Genomic DNA, 20,436 nt, shown 5'->3' on the forward strand with positions numbered 1-20,436 from the left:
CCAATTATCTGTGGCATTGTGTTGTGTGAAAAAACGTCACATTTTAGAGTGGTCTTTTGTCCCCAGCACAAGGTGCACCAGTGTAATGATCATGCCGTTTAATCAGATTCATGATATGCCACACCTGTCAGGAGGATAGATTATTTTGGCAAATTTTGTGCAGAAAATCTGAGAAATATTTCAGCTCATGAAACATAGGAGCAACACTTTACTTGTTGCATTTATATTTTTTTGTTCAGTATAAATACCAAACGTGGTCAGAAACAGATTGTTGTAAACAATACTAAAGAAAGGCATTTGGAATATAAAGAGGCCTTTTTAAAAAGTCCCTATTTCTATCATGAATATTGTATTATATATAGGGTCCCATTCCCAACACAGTGTACTAAGAGACTATTAAAATGCACTGGTCCATCCTTTTTAAAACCACCTGATGGGGAGTTAAGTTAACCTGAGGTCAGCTTATTTCTTACAGGTCCTATTCCCTTTAGGTCATGTCTGTCTGTCATGTAGGGATTAACCCGTCTCTCTCTGTTTCTGCCTGCTCCTGATCCTCCTCTGCCAGGGCCCATTTCTGGACCTTCCCGCTGCCAAACAAGGTGAAGACAATCGCTCCTCCGGCGCTGATCCCGGCCGATAGACAGAACACATTCCTCCATCCCGCCAAGGAGTGCTGTTTGAGGAGGGAGGGGAGACATGAGTCACAGTCGTATGTATAACAGTCTTCAAGGGTGCAGTAACTTTCAGAAATGAGCCATTGCATTGTCCTCGTGTCAAGCAGCCCAATTCTGATCTTTCTTCCACTAATTGGTCTTTTGACCAATCACATCAGATCTTTTTCAGAGCTGATTGGTCAAAAGACCAACGAGTGAAAAAAAGATCAGTATTGGACTGCCTGTGTAGACGCAGCCACGGTCGAATACTTTTTACAGCAACAAGTATTTAAGTAGTTATATTAAATCTATTTAATTATTTTGAAAAGCAGTACAGAATGAATCAATTTGATGATGAAGGAAAAGCTAAAGCGTACATCTTTGGTGAGGTAACCTGTGACGATCGGCGCGACAACACCTGGGATAGTCCCGAAAGTGTTGGTGATTCCTAAAAGCACCCCCGCATACCTGAATATGAGAGGAAGAGTGAGACAAAGAGGTTCAAATACATCCAAAAGCAGTGAAAAGGCACTGAGTAAGTGGCTGAGAGTGTGATAGAATGAGTGCAAGAGAGTTCAGTGAAGGTACAAAACATGCCAGAAAAGACTGGTGAGTAAGGAGAGAAGTGAAGAGAAACAAGTGAAGTGACGACATCTCAAATAGATAAACACCCACCGTGGAGCAATGTCTATCTGGTTGATGAAGACCCCGGCTGCACTGGTGCCTCCTACAGTTGTAGAGAGGGTGAGAAAGGTCACAGCCAACACCCCACTGCAGCCGGAGTAGCCCACAGCAACCAGGAATGCTGCAGGCAGCAGCAGACCTGGGGGAGGAGGAGTCAACAATATACATCAATACACATGTTGAATGTACAAACACTGCACTTACTTTCTATTGATAATAGAGACACATAAGTGTGGCCATTCATTCAATTAACAACAACACACACACACACACACATACACACACACATATATATATATATATATATATATATATATATATATATATATATATATATATATATATATATATGATACTCTAACTGTAAGTTGCTCTGGATAAGAGCTTCTGATAAATTACTAAAATGTCAATATAAAATGTAAAATGTAATACTCTATAAGTTCATATTTTGTTAAAAAACACATTTCTACAGACTAAAATATAAACAGCATTAAATAGTACCAAAGAATCCCGAAAAAATTGTTGCAAACTTTTGTACGTTTTAACAGCCAATCAATCAAACATCTGGTAAAGCCCATTCCATAAGCAACCAAGACCAATTCCTTTAAAATATAAAAGTCCCCTCTTTGCCTGTGATAGTGAAGATCTTGCGGACTGCTGTGACACTCAACAGCTCCTTCTCCAGGAGGCTGTCTGCTACTACACCTGATATCACTGAGAAGGCCCAGCCACCCAGATAGGGCAGAGCTGAGAGAAAGGCATTCTACATAGAGAAACAGAAAGAAATAGACAATATTAACCAACAACAAAAATAATTGCAACTACATTGTAGGAATAAAGTATCCCGATAAGATGGCGTCACTTTCACCAATGTTTTATTAAAACATTGCTACAGCAGCACAGTATAGACCTTGATAACAACACTTTATGATTCAAGTCCAGAGACTCCTGTACTATCCCTGTACAGTGTGATATACTGATACGACACTAAATCTTAGTCATTCTCTAGTCCTACCACCTAAAGTATGTATACACTTGTCTAAGAAATATGACAAAACTCTACCTATGGAGCCTGGATGTCGATTATGGCAGCCAACCGCACCTCTCTGATTCAGAGGGGTTGGGTTAAATGCGGAAGACACATTTCAGTTGAAGGCGTTCAGTTGTACAACTGACTAGGTATCCCCCTTTCCTTTATATCAAAATCAAATCAAATTTGATCGGTCACTTACACATGTTAAGCAGATGTTATTGCGGGTGTAGCGATATGCTTGTGTTTCTAGATCCATCAGTGCAGTAATATCTAACAACTCACAACAATACACACAAATCACACAAACCTAAAAGTAAAATAATTGAATTAAGGAATATATAAATATTAGGATGAGCAATGTCGGAGTGGCATACACTAAAATACAGTAGAATAGAATACAGTATATACATATGAGATGAGTAAAGCAAAATATGTAAACATTATTACAGTGACTAGTGTTCCATTATTAAAGTGGCCAGTGATTTCAAGTCTCTGTATATAGGGCAGCAGCCTCTAACATGCAGGGTTACGTAACCGGGTGGAAGCCGCCAAGTGATGGCTGTTTAACAGTCTGATGGCCTTGAGATAGAAGCTGTTTTTCAGTCTCTCGGCCCCAGCTTTGATGCACCTGTACTGACCTCGCCTTTTGGATGATAGCGGGGTGAACAGGCAGTGGCTCGGATGGTTGTTGTCCTTGATGATCTTTTTGGCCTTCCTGTGACATCGGGTGCTGAAGGTGTCCTGGAGGGCAGGTAGTTTGCCACCCGGTAGAGCTATTACCATATTCTTATAGCTATCTGGTCTTTACAGCACTCTGGAATTGAGCATCTCACTCTGTCTCTCCCCTCTTCTGGCGTCATTCATAGAAATCATATGTCCATATCTATGATGTATGACTTAATGTACAATTTCTTTGGGTCTCACCTGTCGGAGGTCAAAGTGAAGCACCGTGTCCATGTAGGTGGGTAGTGAGGTGAGCAGAGTGTAGTAACCCCAGTTGGCACACATCTGAGACACTATGATGGCCCACAGGGGAACAGAGAGCACCATGGGTAACAAAGGCACTGACCAGCCATGGGCACCACCCTGGGTTAAGAGGCATAGAGAGAGAGAGAGAGAGAGAGAGAGAAAGGGGATTGACTGTGAAGTGATTTACAAATGTATGATAGAGGGTCATAAAGGATACCACAGATATATTGTTGTTACATCTTTTCCTATGGAGTTGATGATGTAATGTTTTTCTCTTGTGCTGATTCGTGGATGAGTGCCAGGCTGGTCAGACACCAGAATGAACCAGAACACTGTCCAAATGCAACCAGCACCCCCTGGTGACGAGAGAAAGAGGGACAGAGAAAGCGAGAAAGAGAGAGACAGAGGGAGGGAATGAGAGAAAAGACTTGTTATGTTAACATCTTTACTAAGCAAGAAGTTGTGTAGGAATAGTATTTGTGCTGAACTAGGTTCTTGTATTTCTAGGGAGTGTTTCCTAGCCACCGAGCATCTACATCTGCATTGCATGCTCTCTGGGGTTTTAGGCCCAGTTTCTGTATAAGCAGGAGACTAAAATAAGAGCTGGAAATGCAGATAATGGTGAGAAATGCAGACAATGGTGTGTGTAGGGGGAATGTATATGGTTGGGGGGGGTGCAACTCAATATTACGAAGGTGTCCTTAATGTTTTGAACACTCAGCGTATATGTTTGGGGGGTGTAATTGCTATCCAACTCTCACCACATATGTAGAAGACAGCGGGCCAGCCCAGACTGTGACAGATGAAGCCGGTGAGGGGCAGGGCTACAAAAGCCCCAAAGTTTGCCCCTGACCCCGACAGGGTCATAAGACGAGACCTCTCTAGAGGGGGAGCCCAGCGAGCCCACATGGCCATCATGGCCGGGAATGTCACCCCCTGACGACACACAAACACAGAGCATTACACACTGATTTGTCACTGAAATTAACAATATACCTTGGAGTTTTAGAGAAAATAATGACCATATGGCCAAATTGGCTATACTGTATGTATACCATAAATATGATTGTTTATACAATCGAATGCTAAGCTAATCCAGTTCAATGCTGATAACAGAATGAGATTGACCCCTACTCTGCACACATGAAGCCTCTTACCTCCCCAAATCCTTCCAGTGCCCGTAAGCCAAACAGCCAGTAGGGTCCTAGCTGAGCTGCCAGGGGGGTGAGGAGGGTGAGGGCTGCAGTGCCAAGCACCCCTCCCCCCAAGAAGATACTCCCCCCAAAGTGCCCGGCCAGGTAACCCCCAGGGATCTGAGTCACCAGGTAGCCAAAGAAGAACGCCCCCAGCAGCAGGCCCTGAGTTGGAGAATCCCACGAGTACTGAGGTATCTGAGATAGAGAGAGAGAGGTAAATGAGCATTAGTGTTACGTATTAGTTTGTGAGTGTCTTGTATCTATCTACTGTTCATACTTTGCATGTGCAGTATGTCCAGTACGCATGCATCATGTTTGTGTGAAGCATATTGATGTACTGTAATATATGAGCTTTAATATGCATGTACAGTATACTATGGGTCTAGTTGTGGATACTTTGGAAAAGCTGGTTCTTACCCCGTCTGGTTGGTCTGGGGTTTGGCTGCTGTTGTTGTTCCCATGGGAGGACACTGGGCACTCATGGCCAACTGAGCTGTTGAGAGATGGTTGGCTATTGGTTCCATTGACCATGGCGACCATGGCAACACTTAGATTGACACGGAGACCGTAGACAACGGAGAATCCGAAGAACATCATGATGGCCAGATTGCAGCGTGCAGAGCAACATTGTGGAGGTACTGTTAGACATGATGACAACAAGTGCACAATCACACCTCACAGTCTATCTGAAAACACTTAGACTTTAAAGATGACTATTTAAACAGCGCTGGTAGAACATCTACACTAGCAAACGAGGAGTACTTGACACTTAAATGACCTATTTCACTAGCACTAAGCTAAAGCATAGGGACATATCCAAACTTCCAGGTTGGTCAAATTTTCACTTGATATGACTTCCTTCAACTATCATAAAAAGTTATCATTACATAATAAATCCCCCTCTAGCACATCCATGCTGCTGAGTGCTGACTATGCAAAAGAGCAACCCAAAAAAGTAGACACCTGAATCATCAACATCCACCACTTCTTTTTTAAGTAGGGGTGATGTGTCTCCACTCTCGTCCAGTGGGGTGGAGTTGATGGAGTATCCATTTTGTAAAGCCATGGCAACCACCAGTCAGGTGACAGCCAGAGATGGAATGAAGTGAGTGTGATCTGAGGTCACCTAACCATAGTGCCCTAAGAAAATATGCAGTACAGACAGAGAGCAAGAGTCAGCAGGAAAAATGGCTAGACATTCAGTCTCATGCGCACGCACACACACACACACACACACACACACACACACACACACACACACACACACACACACACACACACACACACACACACACACACACACACACACACACACACATGGGTTAAGACTACAGACACAGGCTGGATATGAGAATGACCATGACTAAACAGGTCAATGGTCCTTATGATGTTCAAATAAATCCATGGGAGATTGTGCAATACACCTGACTAAGTCAAAGAAATCAAATATACTGTGGACATGCATTATAACAGTAGACTTAGCTCTTTATATTGAGGAATGTTCAGAGTTCTCCAACCCTGTTCCTGGAGAGCTACCCACCTGTAGGTTTTCACTCCAACCCTAGTTGTAACTAACCTGATTCAGCTTCTCAACCAGCTAATTATTAGAATCAGGTGCGCTAGATTAGGGTTGGAGCGAAAACCTACAGGATGGTAGCTCTCCAGGAAGAGGGTTGGAGAGCCCTGGTTTAGATAGAGAAAAAGGTTTGACCAATTACCACAAGTTGGACTGGTTGGACCAGAATGTTACTCACTTGCTGTTATTGAGTTTCTAGACCTAGATCATAGGACTGGAGAGCATCATACATTCTTCTTCTTCTTCTTCAGATGATGCTCCAAATAGTTTTAGGCTGGCTGGTGGTGTGGCTTATACATGTTGATTCTGAAGAAAAAAACAAGATGGAAAACAAATACCAGTCTGTGAATTATGGTCTATGTAAAGTCAGTCACAGAAGCATGATTTCAATGATTTTCCATAGCTACCTCTTTTAGAGCTGGACCAGTAGTACGCAATAAATCTGATCTCAGAATACCGGTCTGTCCACTAAATGAAATAAACCAGTAGTCTTGGCCTCTCCTTCACTCTGACTGTGACTTGTGCAGACTGATTAAAAGCAGATGTGAACCTAGTGTATCTGCTGACAAATAAAACGTTCACACTCAAAGGTTACCATTGGAGGAACAGAGAGTGTGTTACGCAAGTCAGCTGATGAGGGGGGTGGAATAGAATTACATAATGTAGTGCCTTTTGACATGGTGTAGTGGCCATTTAAGGTTAATAAAGTTGATTTATTTTATTTTTATTTAACCTTTATTTACCTAGGCAAGTCAGTTAAGAACAAATTCTTATTTACAATGACGACCTACCCCGGCCAAACCCTAACCCGGATGACTGGGCCAATTGTGGGCCAATTGTGCGCCGCCCTATGGGACTCCCAATCACGGCCGGTTGTGATACAGCCTAAAATTGAACCAGGGTCTGTAGTGCCTTAGACTGCTGTGCCACTCAGGAGCCCGAGTTCTTATTCAGTTTAGAGTGATTAACACTATGCTTAGCATATTTTTATGTTTTTGGTATTCTGTAATATACATAATTTCCAGTGTTCTATTTGTGACATATTTGTGTCTGAGTTGATAGTCACTAGATTTTTTACTGAATGTTATGGATTCTTCTCATATCGTTTGATAGTGATTGACGCCAGAGCTACAGATTGCAAATGGACCGAGGACATTGATTCTTATTGTATTGATTACATTATGCACTGTGTGATTCTGTAGCAGCAGGCAAAGTCACTGTCTTTTGTGTTGACTTCGCACAAGCCTCTCGGGCTGATGTTAAGAGAACATTTGGCACTGTCTGAATATAAAGGGTCTGTCTCCAAGAGGCCCGTTAGACATTTTCTCTGCTTCTGTGCTAGTTACACCTTGTAATTAAACCAACATTATTTTGATTGATGTGATCAACGACTGCTCTCCTTTTTGTTCACCTGGAAATTCCCATTACAAACGGACAGAGTCAAAAAAACATGTGCATTTGGTATGTGATTGTGTGTTTTCTGTAAAGTTCACTTCTCCAAAAGTTGGTATAAAAACTGTGTGTAGTTTTATTAACTCTCTGCTTCTTCTTTCAATCATAACTTCTCCATTATCTGACATTAGATTTGGGAAAGGGGATTTTAAATCCAACCTGTTCGACATAAGTAATGGGTATCACCCGCCCTCACTGTCTATAAGGACAACAAACAATGCAATGAATTATGCTCACATTACAATAGCCTCATTACATGACAACTTGTTTTCTTTTACATGACAGACCTACAGGAATATAGGAATTTATTTGACTTCTATGGCTTCTGACTATGCTGTGTTATGTGTTTCTCTCATGCTATGTTGTTGTCTTAGGGCTCTCTTTATGTAGTGTTCTACTGTCTCTCATGTTTTGATGTGTGTTTTGTCATATATTTTAATTTAATTTATTTGTACTTATAATCCCAGCTCCCGTCCTCGCAGGAGGCCTTTTGCCTTTTGGTAGGCCGTCATTGTATATAAGAATTTGTTCTTAATTAACTAACTTGCCTAGATAAAAAAAAAGGTTAAATAAAAACATTTTAAAACATTAAAAAAGGTTATTACAACACTGGAGGCTTATAAGCAGTCAGTAATGCATGTGAATCAAAAAATTCACTTTGAAACAGTTGGCACATTGGTACACAACGAGAATAGATAGCTAGATAGGTCTCATAAGTAGATTCAAAATAGTACAGCTGCTATTGCATTTTAGTTGAATTTGAGCCATAGAGCAAACCTACCTAGAACGAATGGACTCTTCAACCAAAGCCCTCTGGTTTGCGTTGCACCTGTCGTATTTAATAAATGTGTAAAGAGCTCCCCGTTTTGCCATATAGCGCCTGTAGCGTCCTTACTGCTTGTAGCCTTTCCACTTGGCACAGACAAAGTAAAAACAGTGTTAAAAGTGTTGTGTACAATGTTTGCGATTCAGGGAAAGCGGTAGTCACATGATCAATAATATTTTTTTATTCGGTGACGTATTGATGAATTTACACTGATTTCTACAACACAAGATAAACGAAACTAATGTACACGTCGCGCGATATGCTGCTCCGTATGATGTGGAAGTCGATGGGTGTTTCTCAAGTTTCTTCCCGGTAGCTAGCATGTCATGTGACAAACTGTGGCGATTCTGAAAAGTAAGTAGTAGTTTATTGCTCAGTTTCAGATTGAGTGTTTATTGCTCAGCAAATGTGTATAGTTTCAATATTCAGTGAAACACGACTAGCAAGAAATGTAGACAGGTATCTATGTCTGACCAAGCAACTATCAAGCTAGGAAAATAATGTCCCTGGCTAACATTCGTTTCCCACATTTGGGAAGCTAGCGTAGCGTGCTAGCTAACGTTAACTGGTTTGTTATTAAAGAAAGGCACCTCCCAAACTTGGGATTGATTTTGGGAAGCTCTCGCAGGCATATTCCATGATTTTGACAACATGGAAAACCCCTACCAAACAAGAATCGCAGCTTTAAAGGCAATCTGCCAGTCCTTGCATTCATAATAACTACGTCTGCATCTTAGAGATTACGTTTCCCCAGCCCCATCGCTCAGTTTACCAAACAAAATGGCAGGGCCAGGCTGTTGAAATTACACATTGGGCCTTTTAACACTAACACATATTATGCCTTTTAACACCGCTAATAGCCCACCCACTTTCCTGTTGTATCACATGACTGATTACATAGATAGCCTTGAATTTGCATTAGTTCATTTATAACAAAAACATAGCAAAAAAAATGGTGTGCATATAATATTTATATAAAAGAAGTAAAATAGCCCGTTTACATTATCAAAAATAAATCACACACAAGAGAAACTCAGTAAGTAGTGATGGAAAATTGTGTGCATACTGGACTAAATCATCTTTAACTACCAGACAAAAATTGGTTGTTTGTCCAAACTGACATATGTATTGACAAGAGAGGATGACAAAAATGTATGACATTTTAAAACCCTATTCTTAAAAACAAATGTTAAAGGGACAGATTTTATAAGGTCCTTTTATATTGATTTCAGGGTTCAAGATGACCACACTTCTCTGCTTGCTCCTGGGGGCTGGCCCCCTGCTGTCACTACTTGTCCTCAGCCCGGTACATGGATCTGACAATGCCACCCTCCCATTGGTTATGTGGCATGGAATGGGTAAGCACTTAGATGCATAATACTAGAACATTATGTTTTCACATACAGCAATGGCGTTTCTCAGTTTGGCAGAATGGCTAAGCATATTTGCCTGTGGCCCTTAGATAAGTCATGCTATGTCAGATAGTGTATATAGACCCTGTTCTTGTTTCTGTTTGTACACAGGAGACAGCTGTTGCAACCCTCTCAGCATGGGCTCCATAAAGAAAATGATCGAGGAAGCAATCCCTGGCATTGACGTCCTGTCCCTGATGATTGGCAAGACTGTCATTCAGGTACTTTCCACTCTCCGTGAACCTATCTCTGTGGCAGGGCTAGCGCCAAAACGAATAAGTTGGACGGGCATTTGATTTCCATAGGCAGGCTAGTTTTTTCGGACGGACCTCCTATGTGATTATAATTTTTTTTAATGGTTGTTATAGTAAAGACCCGTTTCAAATTTGGTGAAGCTTACAATTTACCCTTACATTTCTACCGATCTGTATGCTAGTTATGATTATTTTTATATGTGCGTTTTTGTGGAACAGTTATATTTCTATAATGTTTTTGTTTCTCAAAATCATTGTCATGTAGTTAATCATCAAAAATCATAATTAAAATGATAAAAATCTCAAAGTTAAAATTCAACTAATGCGAGAGCTGTATGGACACATTGATACACCGTGAGCCATTGGCAGCTAAAGAAATGAGCGCATGGAACTCAGATAGCCTGTAGGTCAATGCAGCAGTAGGCCTGTAACTTCCATTGTCAACTAAGTCAAATAAAACCTAAAGCAAACAAATAAAAACAGTAGAAAATATCCTGATATTCAGGTTCTTTCAATCGCGTTCATCTCTGTACTCCGCCTGTCCGCCTCTCTTTCCATCTGTCTTGACCTGAGCTATAGCTAGTGAAGATTTTTCAAATACTGTGATGAACTATTATCATTCCCAATGGCTCAAAAAAAAGAAAAAAAGACTTTGTTGACTTAATGTCGATTTATGCAATGTGGAACGGAGGCTGCGTACGAAGGGTGTGAGGCAATTGCGGAGCCGCCGGAGGCCAAATCGAGCTCCGTAAGCAGGGATTTTAACTTGTGTCTGCAAGGCCTTGCTGAAATCCTCCCCCATTCTAATTTCCTTAATTTTGTGGCTAGAGTCAAATACTTTCTGTGGCACACACACATCAATGTCAAATACTTTCTATAGAACAAACTTCACGTCAGGATAGGCAACCGAAATGAATAATTCATGTATGTGTGTTATATTAAACATAGAGGAGGGAGTAAAATGTAGGCAAGCAATAAACATTTCAGAACAACTACTAGTCGAATTAGACATGGGAGAGATGATGAATTTTGGCAAAGAGATATATTTATAGACTAATACACTTGAAACAATTAGTCAAACCGAAAACTGCAGACATTACTAGTGCCTCCCCCGCGATCAAACCAACATATAAAATTAAACGCAGCCTAACCTGATCAGAAATCTCAACTTTGAGACAGCAATGAAGAATTGAGTGCGTGCGCGTTCACGCAAAGGGGGGGGGGGGGGGGGGTTCTGGCAGGGGGAGCTTTTCGGCACAACATCGTTCCTTAAGTTATAATGCGTTAGTTGCTTACTGGACCCTGGCAATCTGTGTGAAATATTAACTAGCTAACAAACTAACCACTATCTATTAACTAATGTTTTCCCTCTACAGTATGTGGTTAATTTTCAGAATGAGAGAATTAGGTGAAAATGAGGCATTGCTTGTTAAACAAGTGGATTCAGGGATCAAGTGTAGTTGAAGATGGGCCTGGCTTAAGCTGGATGCCACTATAAAGGTGAAAGGAACACCACACACTTTCCCTCTTTCTCACTTTTGCTGGCACATTGTAGAACAGATGTCACTATTGTAAAGTGGTTGTTCCACTGGATATCATAAGGTGAATGCACCAACTTGTAAGTCGCTCTGGATAAGAGCGTCTGCTAAATGACTTAAATGTAAATGTAATGTCCACAAGCAGAAAGTGTACAATGTAATAATGTGCAGTGTAGCCCAAATATATTGTTTTTGTTGTGTTGAACTGTGTGAGAGTAAGGAGCGATTATATATTTTTTTACTCAGTGAACATTATTTTTGCATACATGTAGTCTTGTGCACTTGATCGATGTCTATAGTGGCCTCTATAATAGAGCAAAAATAGAATGCCTGTTTGTTTCATTCTATTTCTACTTTAAGATGTTTTTTCCCCAAGTGCAATATTTGTGTGTGTGATCACAAGCGTTCTATTGTAAAGGCTGTCATGGTAACAAGCGTTCTATTATAAAGTCTGTCACGGTAACAAGCGTTCTATTATAAAGGCTGTCATGGCTAACTGCAATATTAGTGTAGTTTTGTTCTTAAGACTTGAGTGTCATTTGCAGTAAAGTCTAGGCAACAAATTACATTGGATTGCTTTCTTTACATTTTTTAGCTGTGAGTTAGTTTCACATTAACCACTTTTTATTTTACACACAGAGACTGATCGTGTAGATCATATTCTTTGTTGTTTAATTAGTTAACCTGCATTTCCTCCTAGCAGGGATTTTTTTGCATGTTTTAGTGAAGAAAAAAAAAAGTAAAATTAAAACACAAATACCTTATTTATGCTATGAAAGCTAAGGTGTATCCTGTTTCCATTGATCATCCTGGAGATGTTTCTACAACTTGATTGGAGTCCACCTGTGGTAAATTCAATTGATTGGACATGATTTGGAAAGGCACACACCTGTCTATATAAGGTCCCACAGTTGGCAGTGCATGTCAGAGCAAAAACCAAGCCATGAGGTCGAAGGAATTGTCCGTAGAGCTCCGAGACAAGATTGTGTCGAGGCACAGAAGGGTACCAAAAAATGTCTGCAGCATGAAGGTCCCCAAGAACACTGTGGCCTACATCATTCTTAAATGGAAAAAGTCTGGAACCACCAAGACTCTTCATAGAGCTGGCTGCCAACCTGACAGAGCTTGAGAGGATCTGCAGAGAAGAATGGGAGAAACTCTCCAAATACATGTGTGCCAAGCTTGTAGCTTCGTACCCAAGAAGACTTGAGGCTGTAATCACTGCCAAAAGTGCTTCAACAAAGTTCTGAGTATAGGGTCTGAATACTTATGTAAATGTGACATTTCACTAAAAAAAATATTTGCTACATTTTCTAAAAACCTGTTTTTGCTTTGTCATTATGAGGTGTGTAGGTTGATGAGGGGAATAAACTATTTAAATTTATTTAAGAATAAGCCTGTAACGTAACAAAATGTGGAAAAAGTCAAGGGGTCGGAATACTTTCTGAATGCACTGTATGTAATTGGGAATTGATCAAAATAAACAATCAATGGGCAAACAATTCACACAATGAAATGCGCAAGAATTGGCGGGAGACAGCTGTGCGCATTCTAGAGAACTAAGTACATGCGTTTGAGCAAGACCCGCCATATCTTCGTCCCATACCCCTCCCCTTTTTCTTTTCTCAACGTTTAAAGAAAATTATACTCAATACATTATCTAAACACATAATTTAGATGCTGTTAACTGACAACTCAATAATCAGCTAGGCTTATTGTCACGCGTGCTGCCCAAATTACTGGCTGCCTAAATAGGCATATGCCTAAGAAGCTAATCATCCTCTGTGGCTAAGTCGTGCTCTGTGGTTGATGGATTTTGAATTATTTTATTTAGACAGGAGTAATTATATAATTTTGGCAAAACATCAATTTACTTTAGGGGAAGCCATCGTCCGAACAGTTTACTGTGCACCTGGCAACTTTCCTTTACTCTTCAATAGGCTGAAACCTGAGATCTGTATATAATGACGAGATGCTCATGTCTCCGCCCTAACAATGGGAGTCGTCCCAAAGGCGGGAAGGCAGGCAACAAGCTTAGGTCTGCATATTATGCCCATAGAAACGCATTAGGCTTATTTTGGACAGATTTTCGCAAATAGTGAGCCCTCTTACTCTGCTGAAACTTTCTCACCGGAGAAAGCATCTGAGTTAGCGAAACAGCGCCCCTCTGTCTTAATATATGTAGCTCATGTATCTGATGCTGTTTGGCCAGAAATAGTATGACATACCATACTCTTTTGGTCCAGACAGTATCAGATACAGTTGAAGTCGGAAGTTTACGTACACTTAGGTTGGAGTCATTAAAACTAATTTTTCAACCACTCCACAAATTTCTTGTTAACAAACTATAGTTTTGGCAAGTCAGTTAGGACATCTACTTTGTGCATGACACAAGTAATTTTTCCAACAGTTGTTTACAGGCAGATTATTTCACTTAGAATTCACTGCATCACAATTCCAGTGGGTCAGAAGTTTACATACACTAAGTTGACTGTGCCTTTAAACAGCTTGGAAATTACAGAAAATTATGTCATGGCTTTAGAAGCTTCTGATAGGCTAATTGACATCATTTGAGTCAATTGGAGATATACCTGTGGATGTATTTCTAGGCCTACCTTCAAACTCAGTGTCTCTTTGCTTGACATCATGGGAAAATGAAAAGAAATCAGCCAATACCTCAGAAAATAAATTGTAGACGTCCACAAGTCTGGTTCATCCTTGGGAGAAAACGCCTGAAGGTACCACGTTCATCTGTACAAACAATTATCCCAGAAAAACAGCAAAGGACCTTGTGAAGATGCTGGAGGAAACAGGTACAAAAGCGTGTATAGGTCATTTTGCAGGGCTCTGGCAGTGCACCTCCTTGCACAAAGGCGGAGGTAGCGGTCCTGCTGCTGGGTTGTTGCCCTCCTACGGCCTCCTCCACGTCTCCTGATGTACTGGCCTGTCTCCTGGTAGCGCCTCCATGCTCTGGACACTACGCTGACAGACACAGCAAACTTTTTTGCCACAGCTCGCAGTGATGTGCCATCCTGGATGAACTGCACTACCTGAGCCACTTGTGTGGGTTGTAGACTCCGTCTCATGCTACCACTAGAGTGAAAGCACCGCCAGCATTCAAAAGTGACCAAAACATCAGCCAGGAAGCATAGGAACTGAGAAGTGGTCTGTGGTCACCACCTGCAGAACCATTCCTTTATTGGAGGTGTCTTGCTAATTGCCTATAATTTCCACCTTTTGTCTATTCCATTTGCACAACAGCATGTGAAATTTATTGTCAATCAGTGCTGCTTCCTAAGTGGACAGTTTGATTTTACAGAAGTGTGATTGACTTGGAGTTACATTGTGTTGTTTAAGTGTTCCCTTTATTTTTTTGAGCAGTGTATATACATACATACATATATACACATATACACAGTAAAACGCGTACTATATCGACATAACCTGAAAGGCCGCTCAGCAAGGAAGAAGCCACTGCTCCAAAACCGCCATAAAAAAGCCAGACTACGTTTTGCAACTGCACATGGGGACAAAGATTGTACTTTTTGGAGAAATGTCCTCTGGTCTGATGAAACAAAAATAGAACTGTTTGGCCATAATGTTTGGAGGAAAAAGTGGGAGGCTTGCAAGCCGAAGAACACAATCCCAACCGTGGAGCACGGGGGTGGCAGCCTCATGTTGTGGGGGTGCTTTGCTGCAGGAGGGACTGCACTTCACAAAATAGATGGCATCATGAGGGAGGAAAATTATGTGGATATATTGAAGCAACATCTCAAGACATCAGTCAGGAAGTTAAAGCTTGGTCGTGAAGGGGTCTTCCAAATGGACAATGACCCCAAGCATACTTCCAAAGTTGTGGCAAAATTACCTAAGGATAACAAAGTCAAGGTATTGGAGTGGCCATCACAAAGCCCTGACCTCAATCCTATAGAAAATTTGTGGGCAGAACTGAAAAAGTGTGTGTGAGCAAGGAGGCCTAAAAACCTGACTCAATTACACCAGCTCTGTCAAGAGGAATGGGCCAAAATTCACAAAACTTATTGTGGGCTACCCAAAATGTTTGAACCAAGTTAAACAATTTAAAGGCAATGCTACGAAATGCTAATTGAGTGTATGTAAACTTCTGACCCACTGGGAATGTGATGAAAGAAATAAAAGCTGAAAGAAATAATTTTCTCTACTATTATTCTGACATTTTACATTCTTAAAATAAAGTGTTGATCCTAACTGACCTAAGACAGGGAATTTTTACTCGGATTAAATGTCAGGAATTGTGAAAAACTGAGTTTAAATGTATTTGGCTAAGGTGTATGTAAACTTCCGACTTCAACTGTACATGGTCTACACATACTGAAACAGAGTGGCGCTGTTTCGCTCGCTCGGATGCTTTTTCTTTGATTGAAGCATCTTCTGTCGGCGCACATCTCGGTCAAATAAATTATAATTATTTAGACTGGCAAGGAGGTACGGTAAGGTGGGCCAGGCCCCCTAAGGCCTGTCAATAACTCCGGCACTGCTCAGTGGTGGACAGCCATAACCTGCGGTGACCGGTGTGGATGCTTGCCTTTGCTCCAGCCAAGCAGTAACGCACACGTTCCTACTAATGAAAGCTTTGATTGAAGTCGATTAGTAGAATCAAGTGTGTTACTGCTTGGTTGCAGCGATGCTTGCACTCACCGGCCCTTTGTAGGGTAAAATAGCTCACCTCTGACCTATTTTCTGAAATGTGGTTTTCCTGTTTGCCAACTTTGTTACGTTCCCAACATGAACTTCCTTGTCTCATATCTACCCCTCAGGACACAGAGAATGGTTTCTTCATGGACATCAATGAGCAGGTGTCCATGGTGTGCAGCCAGCTGGCCCAGGATCCCAAGCTGAAGGATGGCTACAATGCCATGGGCTTTTCCCAGGGAGGGCAGTTCCTGTAAGTGTCTCTGGACCCGTACTCACAAAGCCTCTTAGAATGTTTTTTTAAATAGAATGTTAGAGATTGGGAAGGGCCACTCCGGTTCTGGAGAGCTGCAGTACACTTTGACACCTATTCAACCAATGTAGTTAAATCTGGTGTCTTATAGCTGAGGTGGAACAAAAGCCAGCGGCGACTCCGGTCCTCAAGGAGTTGCCCATCCCTGGTAAGCGGAGGAATATACTTCATACATTAGACAAGAAGCTGTCATTCTCAGTTCTTCACCTCTCCACCTCTTTTCCCCCCAGGAGGGCAGTGGCGCAGCGCTGTCCATCTCCTCCAATGAAAACCCTGATCTCTGTTGGGGGACAACAACAAGGTAACGGCACCATGGCAACAGTGCCTTGCCTCTATTCAGCAACACTGTCTTTCATTCACTTCCTGACAGTTTTGTAATGATTCTATTCTCCACATTCACAGGTGTGTACGGTCTCCCTAGATGCCCTGGAGAGAGCTCCCATATCTGTGACTGGATTCGCAAGAAACTCAACTCAGGAGCCTACACCGATATTGTGCAAAAACAGTGAGTGTAGGCTTACAACTCAGAAGGAAATTGTTATGTTTGAGACAAGTCAGCAATACCCAGGTAATCAGTATGACATACTGTACATTTTTGAGAGGATGCGCAAAGAAAAGACAGTGCTTTGTGTATTGTGGCTGTTATCTAGTGGTACATTTGGAATCCTTGTCTTTATCAGCTTGGTGCAGGCACAGTACTGGCACGACCCACTGAATGACGACCTGTACAAAAAACACAGCCTCTTCCTGGCTGATATCAATCAGGAGCGGGTTAGTATGGTGCTCTCATTTTCAGAATCAGACGTTATGGTTGTTCATACAGTGCGGTTTGCCTTCATTATTCTCCTGAGGACTCTCCATAACTGTATTCCAATTGAATTCAAATTATCTGCTGCATTTCACCTCACAGGTGGTGAACGAGACTTACAAGAAGAACCTCCAGCTGCTGGACAAGTTTGTGATGGTCAAGTTCTTGCAGGACAGCGTTGTTGATCCAGCTGACACAGAGGTAAATACTGGACACATCGTGACAACCTCTCTTGATGTACTGTCCTCCTCCTACACTGTAATTACTGATGCTAATGAACAAGATGTTTTTCATTTGCAATCTCTTTGTTTAGTGGTTTGGTTTTCTAAAAACGGGTCAGGCGAAAGAGACCGAGACCCTTCAGGAGAGTGTTCTCTATAGAGAGGTAAAACCCCATCATGTTTACGCATCTTCAAACAGACATGTACAGTGGGGCAAAAAAGTATTTAGTCAGCCACCAATTGTGCAAGTTCTCCCACTTAAAAAGATGAGAGAGGCCTGTAATTTTCATCGTAGGTACACTTCAACTATGACAGACAAAATGAGAAAAAAAATCCAGAAAATCACATTGTAGGATTTTTAATGAATTTATTTGCAAATTATGGTGGAAAATAAGTATTTGGTCAATAACAAAAGTTTATCTCAATACTTTGTTATATACCCTTTGTTGGCAATGACAGAGGTCAAACGTTTTCTGTAAGTCTTCACAAGGTTTTCACACACTGTTGCTGGTATTTTGGCCCATTCCTCCATGCAGATCTCCTCTAGAGCAGTGATGTTTTGGGGCTGTTGCTGGGCAACACGGACTTTCAACTCCCTCCAAAGATTTTCTGTGGGGTTGAGATCTGGAGACTGGCTAGGCCACTCCAGGACCTTGAAATGCTTCTGACGAAGCCACTCCTTCGTTGCCCGGGCGGTGTGTTTGGGATCATTGTCATGCTGAAAGACCCAGCCACGTTTCATCTTCAATGCCCTTGCTGATGGAAGGAGGTTTTCACTCAATCTCACGATACATGGCCCCATTCATTCTTTCCTTTACACGGATCAGTCGTCCTGGTCCCTTTGCAGAAAAACAGCCCCAAAGCATGATGTTTCCACCCCCATGCTTCACAGTAGGTATGGTGTTCTTTGGATGCAACTCAGCATTATTTGTCCTCCAAACACAACTAGTTGAGTTTTTACCAAAAAGTTATATTTTGGTTTCATCTGACCATATGACATTCTCCCAATCTTCTTCTGGATCATCCAAATGCTTTCTAGCAAACTTCAGACGGGCCTGGACATGTACTGGCTTAAGCAGGGGGACACGTCTGGCACTGCAGGATTTGAGTCCCTGGCGGTGTAGTGTGTTACTGATGGTAGGCTTTGTTACTTTGGTCCCAGCTCTCTGCAGGTCATTCACTAGGTCCCCCCGTGTGGTTCTGGGATTTTTGCTCACCGTTTTTGTGATCATTTTGACCCCACGGGGTGAGATCTTGTGTGGAGCCCCAGATCGAGGGAGATTATCAGTGGTCTTGTATGTCTTCCATTTCCTAATAATTGCTCCCACAGTTGATTTCTTCAAACCAAGCTGCTTACCTATTGCAGATTCAGTCTTCCCAGCCTGGTGCAGGTCTACAATTTTGTTTCTGGTGTCCTTTGACAGCTCTTTGGTCTTGGCCATAGTGGAGTTTGGAGTGTGACTGTTTGAGGTTGTCTTTTATACTGATAACAAGTTCAAACAGGTGCCATTAATACAGGTAACGAGTGGAGGACAGAGGAGCCTCTTAAAGAAGAAGTTACAGGTCTGTGAGAGCCAGAAATCTTGCTTGTTTGTAGGTGACCAAATACTTATTTTCCACCATAATTTGCAAATAAATTCATTAAAAATCCTACAATGTGATTTTCTGTTTTTTTTTTCTCATTTTGTCTGTCATAGTTGAAGTGTACCTATGATGAAAATTACAGGCCTCTCTCATCTTTTTAAGTGGGAGAACTTGCACAATTGGTGGCTGACTAAATACTTTTTTGCCCCACTGTATTTCCATCTATTTGAATAATATAGATTGTAGTTTGATATTGTATTGATATGGTATCGGTTTTAAGGATCGTCTGGGACTGGCAGCGATGGAGGCAGCTGGGAAGCTGGATTTCCTGGCCACAGAAGGAGATCACCTCCAGTTCACCGATGAGTGGTTCAATGCCAAACTAGTGCCTTACCTGCGCTAAATACACCCAGCTAGCTACACTCTGACATTTGAGTTGACGTACGCACACACATTACTATTGCACTGATCATTCCTATCATATCGATACCATCCTGCTGTTTAAATCGAATAATGCACTATTTATGATTTTTAAAACTGTTTTACCAAGTTAAACGTACTACCACAGAGAAATAAAGTTAGTTGGTTCTCAGAGGTGCATGAGTCTAATTTTGAGATATCTATTCAAGTTTAAATGTAGGATCATTTGTTTAGCACTATTTTGGAATAAAAATGAATTATAAAAAGTGTGGTGGGTGTTTCTTTGCCAGTAGTGTAATGGTAAATAACATGGAACTAATGACATGATAGGAAATCACTGGTTCTGAACTAATTATCACTAATTACCAAGCTCACAAAACATCCCCCTCTTCATCTCATATTTGGCCTGCTCTGACTGTTCAATCGGCCAATAAAGAAAAAAAACCCACATCAGTTTCTTTGATCACACAATCTGACTCAAGACTGACTTATATTGCTTTTTTTTTTATGTCTTCCTCCAGTACTAATGAGCAAAATGTTGATTCTTGACCCAAATGAAATAAACTCCACATCAGAGCATGACAGCTACAAGAACAGGATAACCACAGAGGTTGTAGTAGAGACAGATGAGTGGATAGGTGGGTTGATGATGGCGAGTGGGGTTAAGACAACTAGCATTAAAAATACATGTTTATACAAATTACAGCAGATAATCCAAAACTCATTCCGAGATCAAGGCAACCCCAAACTTAACCATTAATGATCAAACAGTATTTTGACGTCTTGTCGCTATAACCACTTCCAATCCACATCATTCTCTCTTTGC

The 20,436-nt window shown here is 41.4% G+C and overlaps 2 protein-coding genes across 5 annotated transcripts; one reads left to right on the top strand and one right to left on the bottom strand.

Annotated features, from left to right (window-relative positions):
• Window positions 1-202: 202 nt before the first annotated feature.
• Window positions 203-8,533, bottom strand: si:ch1073-513e17.1 (sialin). 4 transcript variants are annotated; one of them, XM_038966042.1, is made up of 12 exons: window positions 8,345-8,531; window positions 6,290-6,417; window positions 5,499-5,675; window positions 4,953-5,173; window positions 4,497-4,730; window positions 4,101-4,275; window positions 3,577-3,695; window positions 3,295-3,456; window positions 1,968-2,100; window positions 1,329-1,476; window positions 1,031-1,121; window positions 203-673 (listed from the first exon to the last, which is right to left on the bottom strand). In XM_038966042.1, the coding sequence occupies exons 3-12, from the start codon at window positions 5,599-5,601 to the stop codon at window positions 506-508; spliced, it is 1,554 nt and encodes a 517-aa protein (XP_038821970.1). In that variant the 5' UTR covers window positions 5,602-5,675; window positions 6,290-6,417; window positions 8,345-8,531; the 3' UTR covers window positions 203-505. The 4 variants fall into 4 exon arrangements, with proteins under 4 accessions (XP_038821970.1, XP_038821971.1, XP_038821972.1 ...); XM_038966043.1 differs by lacking the exon at window positions 8,345-8,531 and adding an exon at window positions 6,519-6,657; XM_038966044.1 differs by lacking the exon at window positions 1,031-1,121 and having other exon boundaries at window positions 8,345-8,533.
• A 127-nt stretch (window positions 8,534-8,660) lies between these two features.
• Window positions 8,661-19,877, top strand: ppt1 (palmitoyl-protein thioesterase 1 (ceroid-lipofuscinosis, neuronal 1, infantile)). The gene is made up of 10 exons (XM_038966052.1): window positions 8,661-8,743; window positions 9,622-9,747; window positions 9,913-10,022; window positions 16,390-16,517; window positions 16,808-16,878; window positions 16,980-17,082; window positions 17,258-17,348; window positions 17,488-17,586; window positions 17,699-17,770; window positions 19,471-19,877. The coding sequence occupies exons 2-10, from the start codon at window positions 9,630-9,632 to the stop codon at window positions 19,591-19,593; spliced, it is 915 nt and encodes a 304-aa protein (XP_038821980.1). The 5' UTR covers window positions 8,661-8,743; window positions 9,622-9,629; the 3' UTR covers window positions 19,594-19,877.
• The last annotated feature ends 559 nt before the right edge of the window (window positions 19,878-20,436 follow it).

Source organism: Salvelinus namaycush, chromosome 27, assembly GCF_016432855.1.
Source record: "Salvelinus namaycush isolate Seneca chromosome 27, SaNama_1.0, whole genome shotgun sequence".
Lineage (NCBI taxonomy): Eukaryota > Metazoa > Chordata > Actinopteri > Salmoniformes > Salmonidae > Salvelinus > Salvelinus namaycush.

What these genes read in the sequence shown, in the direction of transcription:
- si:ch1073-513e17.1 (XM_038966042.1), bottom strand. Translation starts at nt 5,601, where the DNA reads ATGGCTTTACAAAATGGATACTCCATCAACTCCACCCCACTGGACGAG. An exon ending in CACTGGAAGGATTTGGGGAG is followed by an intron (nt 4,276 to 4,496) that starts GTAAGAGGCTTC and finishes GTGTGTCGTCAG; the next exon opens with GGGGTGACATTCCCGGCCAT. An exon ending in CGCTGTCTTCTACATATGTG is followed by an intron (nt 3,696 to 4,100) that starts GTGAGAGTTGGA and finishes TCTCGTCACCAG; the next exon opens with GGGGTGCTGGTTGCATTTGG.
- ppt1 (XM_038966052.1), top strand. Translation starts at nt 9,630, where the DNA reads ATGACCACACTTCTCTGCTTGCTCCTGGGGGCTGGCCCCCTGCTGTCA. An exon ending in TTGATCCAGCTGACACAGAG is followed by an intron (nt 17,587 to 17,698) that starts GTAAATACTGGA and finishes CTCTTTGTTTAG; the next exon opens with TGGTTTGGTTTTCTAAAAAC. An exon ending in AGAGTGTTCTCTATAGAGAG is followed by an intron (nt 17,771 to 19,470) that starts GTAAAACCCCAT and finishes ATCGGTTTTAAG; the next exon opens with GATCGTCTGGGACTGGCAGC.